This window comes from Triticum aestivum, chromosome 7A, assembly GCF_018294505.1.
Source record: "Triticum aestivum cultivar Chinese Spring chromosome 7A, IWGSC CS RefSeq v2.1, whole genome shotgun sequence".
Taxonomy (NCBI): Eukaryota; Viridiplantae; Streptophyta; class Magnoliopsida; order Poales; family Poaceae; genus Triticum; species Triticum aestivum.
Window position 1 is genome coordinate 693550671 of NC_057812.1, and position 8191 is coordinate 693558861.

Sequence of the window (8191 nt, forward strand, 5' to 3'; positions counted from 1 at the left end):
AAAAGAAATTATAAAACCAAAAAAAACCCATACATTTTAGTACCGGTTGGTGTTACCAACCGGTACTAAAGGGCTCCCGGCCCCCGGAGCTGGCTCGTGTCACGTGGTTGCCCTTTAGTACCGGTTTGTGCTGAACCGGTACTAAAGGGGGGGGGGGAGCTTTAGTGCCCACACTTTAGTGCCGGTTATGAAATCGGCACTAAAGGGCCTTACGAACCGGTGCTATTGTCCGGTTCTGCACTAGTGACCCAACACCACATCCTCACCTCACTCACCTCCGCCCACTCAAAGCCGCTCAAACCACCTACCCCCAAGTCGTCCCACCACTTCGGCCTTAAAGATCTGCCATTGCCCACTTCTCCTCACTTCTCTCCTCTCAGATCTTCATTCGTTCTCCCCTTCCCCTGGCCCCTCCAATATACAACATTCAGTTACTACCCTGATCATTCCATTACTGAACGAATCCTCCAGTTGGATCGCAGACCCCCTCATGCAAGATGTCTCTTGATCTGCCCATCGGTTAAAGATTGATAAGATTGGCAGACCACCTGCAGCCCAATGTGAGTCCCCTAACTTCCTCTCTACATGCCAATCATGTTTTTTATCAGAATAATTTATGTCATGTTCAGTTCATGCCTTTGCAAAATTACTACTTGTGCAAGTCCCACTATTCCTTCATTTTTCTTCTTTTTTTACTCAAAATAAATTGACTTTATTTCTGTTCACGAATGTTGACCATACAATAACTTGCGTGCCCCAAGGAACAACTTCTTCATTTTTATATTTCTGAAGCATACCAGTTCACACTCTGTATTTTTAGAATAATATACCACTCCTTCTCAAGACATAAATCATAAACATTGTCAAAATCTCTAGAGTTTCATTAGGCTTACATAGAGGAAAAAATCAACAACTACGACCAATATATACTTAAATATGCCTATCAATTTCATTTTTTCGGATGTTGATTTTTTAACTAGCAAATTATTAAATTTGTTTCAAATTACATACTGAAGAAATTGCCACAACTATATTGGATATTGCACGATATGTGTAAATAAGCAATCAAATTTTTGATAATGTTCTAAAGACACTTTTATTCACTCAACACATGTCATTTTTTAAATTTTTTAATCCTAATATTTACAGTACGCCTCCTTCTTAAATCATAGTGGTAAAAAATCTCCTCTGTCCAAATCTCTGAAGTTTTGTCCTAAATTAAACAACTACTTAGGTGCTATTTTTTGAATCTATATTTGTCCACCAAAAAGGTCTCTTTGCAAATTAAGGACTACAGCCTTCAAAGTTTTAAAATCTTTGACTGCAGTTTTTTTTTGAACCAGAGTAGGTTGATTAGTATTTAACAGACCCCAACCAGAACCTCCTACCCTTAGTTGTTACAAGCCAAATCTTCTTCCCTCATAGTTAAGCACTCCACATATGCAGCCATGTCTACATGTTGTAGTTTGTCCACATGTCATCATACTTAAGTACCATGATAAAGCCTGATACATATTCAGGCGCAAAATAATACACACATATCTCTTCTACATAATTGTTCCCCTAATCCATTGTAATCTAGACTTCAGGCGCAAGGACGCCTTTAGGCGGGCATCCTTTGTTCCCTTTCATTCCCAGAACCATCTGCAACACATTGCCCTTCAGTTGTTTATTCCACTCCTACAACCAGTCAACATTTGATATATTAAATTTCTAGCCGGTTATATCATATACATTATATAATAACCATATCTAATAACTATCTTTTCAAAAAGATAGGCAATTAGGGGAAGAACTTGCCTTTGATCTCCCATTCACCAGCGATTTCCCGTCGAAGTATTTGAAATAGTGCACCATGTCGAACGCAGATTCGTCACTGTGAGATCGAAACCAGTTCTTAATAAAAGAAAGTTTTCATATAAGCACAACACAATAGTAGTAAACAATTAACTTACATGTCTGCTGGCCCATGAAGTTCCTCGTGACACTTGTATGTAAACTTCTCGGGCACCACTTCCCAGCCCTTACAGAACTCTCTTGCACACTTGCCTAATCCAGTAATCAGCTTCTCACAAATGCCACTGTGTTTTTCCAGGAGACGTTCCTCTCCAATGCATGAATCCCTTGGATCAAGGACATGCACAATGCATTCGCTCATGTCAATAGCATACAATGTCCAGTATTGCTCTCTATCCCTTCTCGGCGCCATTATCTAAAATAACCAGTCACACAACTCACTTCATATCAAAACTAATATTCCCACTACAAACTTCTGATTGCAAGTACAAACAATCTACTTACCATCCTGCAGCAACGCAGATCATACCCCCAAACCTCACTTGTGAACATTTCTTTCACCTTTGAATTAGCAAGATAATTTTTGTCATACGCCACCAGCTCCTAAACAGATATTGAATTGTCATTATTAGCAAGGAATCTACTATCACTAATCAGTTATTGTCCCACAGAACATAACAACTCACCGCCCAGAGAGGTAGCAAGATGTGCCTCCAACGGTTTCGTTGTGCAGGTGTCATCCAAGTCAGCTCAACCTCCCACATCATCCTTATGACCACAACAAATCCTCTGTAATTCAGTCCACACAAACCAGTAAACTGATCTACAAATTCGTCCCCAGTCATCTCCAGCAAATCTGGCTCCTCATGCTTGAACCAAATGCTACAACCACAGTTTTAACCAGTGTCAGTACATCTCACATGCTACTTTCTAATTCATGTTAAAGAATCAAAATTAGGTCCTCAAAGCTTACCGAGGACGCGTACCCCTGAAAGATTGCTTCATGTTCCGCGACCCCGGGTTGGCCACTGCGTGCCTTATCTCCTTGTTTTTTTTTTGAAAAGGGGGACTCCCCGGCCTCTGCATCAGGAGTGATGCATACAGCCATCTTATTAAAGAAGCAACAAAAAGTGCGTACAAAGTTCCATAGTCTCTAACTGAAAACAATAAAAAGCAGCCCACACAGAGCGCAGAAGGCTAGAAACACTAACTAGCCAATAAAGGAGCCACAACCGGCTGGCTATATAGATAGGGAAACTAATTGCCTATCCTATTACATGACCGCCATCCAAACCGGTTGAAGATATCCCGAGCAACCATCTCCCACCGGGTAGACCCAGTAACCAAATGCTCCCTGGCCTCCACCGGAGTGAGTAATGACCATGAACGGATCAGCGCCGTAGCTCGGAAGATAACCTGCAAAAAATGAATTCGTGATGATCTGTTAAAAGCCAAATCATTTCTGCACAGCCAGATGGTCCATATTAAAGCGCAGACTCCAACCCGAATATGTCTTGCTATTGTAGAGTCAAACCCATATAGTCAATTCCCAAATAAAGCATTAACAGTATTCGGTGGAGTTATATTAAAAGCAATGTGGACCGTCTGCCAGAGAACCTTGGCCAGCGGGCAATCAAAAAAGAGATGTTTAATTGTCTCATCTCGATCACAGAAACTACACCTAGTAGGTCCTGTCCAATTACACTTTATTAAGTTGTCCTTTGTTAGAATAACTTGTTTATGAACAAACCACATAAACACTTTTATTTTCAAAGGTACTTTGACATCCCAGACACTCTTGGAAGTTGGAATGGAGCTTGTATTAATAACATCAGTATACATTGACCTGACTGTAAATACCCCAGACGTAGTCAACTTCCAGCGTAATTTATCCGGTTGATCAGAAAGTTGAACCTCCATTAGTCTCCTAACTAACTGGAGCCAAACCTCCCAACGATTGCCCGCTAATGACCGTCTAAACTGAATATTAAGGGGGATAGATTGAAATACCGTTGCCACGAGCACCTCACGTCGTTGAGCAATACGATATAAAGACGGATACTGAATGGCCAGGGGTGAGTCGCCCAACCAAGCGTCCTCCCAGAAACGTGTAGTGGCCCCATTGCCAATGACAACTTTTGTCCTATTGAACATTAATTGCTTGACTTTCATGAGCCCTTTCCAGAAAGGCGAATCCATCGGCCTAACTGTTACCTGGGACAAAGTCCTAGTCTGGAGATACTTGCTGCGAATGATTTGCGCCCACATAGCTTCCGAACCACTAGCGAGCTTCCACAACCACTTACTAAGAAGTCATCTGTTCTTAACCTCAAGATTCTCAATGCCAAGCCCGCCTTGGTCTTTGGGTCGACAGATGATATCCCACTTAGCAAGCCGGTATTTTCTTTTAAGCTCATCACCCTGCCAAAAGAAGCGTGATCGATAGAAGTCCAGTCTTTTCCTCACTCCCACTGGAACCTCAAAGAACGATAAGAGGAACATAGGCATACTCGTGAGTACCGAGTTTATCAAAACTAACCGGCCTCCATATGACATGAGCTTACCCTTCCAGCAGCTCAGTTTCTTTTCAAATCGATCCTCGATACACTTCCACTCTCTGTTTGTTAGCCTACGATGATGAATCGGAATGCCAAGGTAGGAAAAGGGCAGACTTCCCAACTCGCACCCAAACAGTTGCCTATAAGAGTCCTATTCGTCTTTAGCCCTACCAAAGCAGAACAATTCGCTCTTATGAAAATTAATCTTTAACCCCGATAATTGTTCAAAGAGGCATAACAACAACTTCATATTTCTCGCCTTGGCCAAATCATGCTCCATGAAGATAATTGTATCATCAGCGTATTGAAGAATGGATACACCTCCATCCACCAGATGAGGTACTAAACCACCCACTTGACCATGGTCTTTAGCCCTTCCGATCAATATTGCTAACATATCCACCACGATGTTAAACAAAACGGGGGACATTGGGTCGCCTTGCCTGAGGCCCTTATGAGTCTGGAAGTAATGACCGATATCGTCATTGACTTTAATACCCACACTCCCTTTTTGCGTAAAAGATTCAACCTGATGGCGCCAAGCCTCATCAAAACCTTTCATACGCAATGCCTGTTGAAGGAACGGCCACTTGACCTTATCATACGCCTTCTCAAAATCCACCTTAAAAATTACCCCATCTAATTTTTTAGAGTGAATTTCATGGAGCGTTTCATGAAGGACAACTACTCCTTCGAGGATGTTTCTGTCCGGCATGAAAGCAGTTTGGGATTGCTGTACCACAGAAAGCGCAATCTGTGAGAGCCTGTTTGTCCCGACCTTGGTGAAGATTTTGAAACTAACATTGAGAAGGCAAATTGGCCTGAATTGCTCAATTCGCACAGCCTCCGTTTTCTTAGGAAGCAATGTGATAGTTCCAAATTGGCCTTATCTCCTTGTAGCATTGCCCTAGTACAAAAGACGAGATTGCAAAAACAATTTTCTTCCTACGTTGTCTCGCATATACGCATGGCCTTTTCGCCGGCTGGAAAACTATTTCCTCCTCTCCTGTCATACTAGAAGCCAGCCTTTTCTTCTGCCTAAGTGCCACGTCATCTGACTGGGCTACAAACTCTCCTTCATAATACGTCGGGATGTTCAAATCTGGTATTTCAGCTGTTGCATTCAGATGTCAATATATTATATACATGAACCATAATTCATGCTCCTACCATATAAACTACAAATACTTGTTTAACAATGTTTTTACCATTTATTCTTTGTGTTAAATATGCTTGCGCAAACACGGTCATTGGAACAAATACCCCTTTCCTTTCACACCACTCATCCATTCCCAACTTGTCCCTTGGTAATTTTTTAAGAGGTCCCATCGAATAATCAGAAATACCACCCTTGTCGTCTCCTGTGTATTTCAAATTAATTAGGTTGCACTCATCAACTATTAAATGTAATTACATTCTAGTTATTTTTCTGTCATCATCACACAACTTACCAAGTAAGCTCTTTCCAGCGCAATCACCCACTTTCTCCTTCCCTTTAATTTCATTGACAACAGTAGCCGACCCTGCCCGCCATAGAATAAAATATAATGAATTAGTTCGAATGCGAAATTACCCATGCTAGACCAGAACAGATAACTATGTTTTATTGTTTGGACGAACACCTATTCCATATAGGAATAAACACACCTCTAACAACCGCCCATTACATTACTTGTGATGTAAACAACTTGTTCAAACAAGTGTTTCATACCTGCCACACTGCTGTATTTCGAAGCACCGATCCCTTTCAATAAATCCAAGCTTTCTATCTTCAAACCTGTCAAACATTCCGCAACTTTCTTATGTCCGTTTTAATGCAACTGTAATTATACAATTTTCTTTACCTTCGACCAACATATTTCCACAGCTCTTCAAATAACTAATGTTATTTTTCTTCTTCTCCAGTCCGATGTTTATGATGCACTCAAACAACTTCCTGAAATCTTCAACAACCCTACTCTTCTCATTATGTAAGTAATTTTCCCTAACCATCCTGGCCATATATGTATTAGCCCCGCCTGCTGTTACTAGCATATCGTGTAAATCCATGCTACGATTTGTACCCTCCAATGCCATTCTTTCCGCATGTGCAATGAACAATGGCATCGCCTGACAGTTGTAAACAAAACAATCAGACCATTTATGCTTAACTATTACTCTATTGCAATCCAGTTTATTAATTACTTACACTTGTTGCCATTTCCAGAATATCCGCCTCTCCTTCTTCGTAATCCAAGTCCGGCACGATTTTCTTAGGCTGAATACATAATAGTTTCACTTTTAGACATTATATAACAGGGTTTTTTTTTCAATTTTACACATTATATACACACTGAATATTAGTTCTTACGAATGACAGCCCCACAAGTTTTTTGTTATTTTCTTACAAATTAACCAATATAATTATAAGGAAATACTGAAAAGAATAATTGCTGTTCTATCATCCAAATTAAACAAATTTTACTTATTGCATCACAATAGAAAGTCTTTTTTTCTATGCCATGTACTATTACCGATTTGTATTCTGTTCCACGGAACTTATAAAATAGTCAGAATCAAATCCATTCTTGCCACATCAACTTTTAATCTTCCTCAACTCTATATCTACGTCTATGTTATATCGCTCAATTGAGTTTTATATAAAACTTACATAGAACACTTTTTTTATAACTATAGCTTAATCCCAATTACATCTCATTCATCACCCATTTACACAAATACCTTCAGCATTCCATATGTTGTTAACCCATCCACCTTTGAACTATTATAATTCACAAGTGCTTCCAGCAAGCTAGCATTGTAGTATTTGATCCTTGGCTCCGCTCGTTCATCAAGCTTTATGAAACCTACGTCAACCGAGTCGAAGAATAGTACCTACATTCAGACCCAAAAAAAACATCAGTGTTTTCAACTTCCAGCAATTATTGTTGGTTCTCATATATAATCAATAAGGTAATCTCACCATTAGTACTAATGGGCAACCATATACCCACGCTGTTTTCATGTGTTGTCTTGCCCTGGCTTCTGTCGCACCAACAAGTATTTCATCAACAGTGTACTTGCCCCAGTTCAAATCTGTCAAATCTTCATGCTCCAACACCAATTGGCAAGCAGAATGAGTAACTTGATTTAGGTGTTCCCTAGGACCTACAAATGATGTCACGTAAAGCATTGCAAACGCCCTCTGAAACCTGATTTTATCTGTCGGTTCCATTGTTGATTTATGCTCCTTAACCAAAATCTTTAGAAGTTCATCCACTTTTATTGGCACAGATGTTTCGGGAAGTTTCAGAAGCCTCCTTACTGACTTTATATCATCTACTTCAGCAGGCCCTGAGCACACTTGTATTTCATTCGAACCACCTTTCCTGGTTCCAAGTATCCTACACCACACATCTGCATTCAAATCAACAGTTCTCAGACCGACAGTGTCCAATGATAAACATGACTGCTCAGGGATCACACTCATCAGCAGCTGCATTGCCTGCTCTTTATGTTTCTTTGGAAAAGTATCAATCTCAAGAACCCCATAGTGCCCCATGGATCTGACTGCTGCCCTCTTGTCTTCCCCCAACCATCCATTGCAACTTTCAGATTTTTAGGAGTGTAGCAAGTGTTAATTTTCCAGTCTGGAACCACCCCTAGATCTTCATACCTCCTTGTAGGAGAAAGCTCTGCAACTGGGCATATGCTGCTACATCCAGTTTCCCAATCAGACAAGAACCTATGCTTAGGCAACCTACTGATACCAATCCCTCTTTCTGGTGACATCTGCAATAAAGTTCAAAGTCAGTACAGTACCCAGTTTTTCACTTACTGTACATTCCAGATCGAAT

General features: G+C 40.6%; 1 protein-coding gene and 1 long non-coding RNA gene across 2 annotated transcripts; both read right to left on the reverse strand.

The window, feature by feature from the left end:
* Positions 1-5575: 5575 nt before the first annotated feature.
* Positions 5576-6453, reverse strand: LOC123148683 (uncharacterized). The gene is made up of 3 exons (XR_006474073.1): positions 6067-6453; positions 5807-5878; positions 5576-5716 (listed from the first exon to the last, which is right to left on the reverse strand). It is a non-coding gene; the product is annotated as an uncharacterized lncRNA (long non-coding RNA).
* Positions 6454-6531: 78 nt separating this feature from the next.
* On the reverse strand, positions 6532-8087 carry LOC123153749 (uncharacterized). Its single transcript, XM_044572716.1, has 3 exons — positions 7318-8087; positions 7077-7229; positions 6532-6612 (listed from the first exon to the last, which is right to left on the reverse strand). Exons 1-3 carry the CDS (start codon positions 7894-7896, stop codon positions 6532-6534), a joined length of 813 nt encoding a protein of 270 aa, XP_044428651.1. The 5' UTR covers positions 7897-8087.
* Positions 8088-8191: the final 104 nt, after the last annotated feature.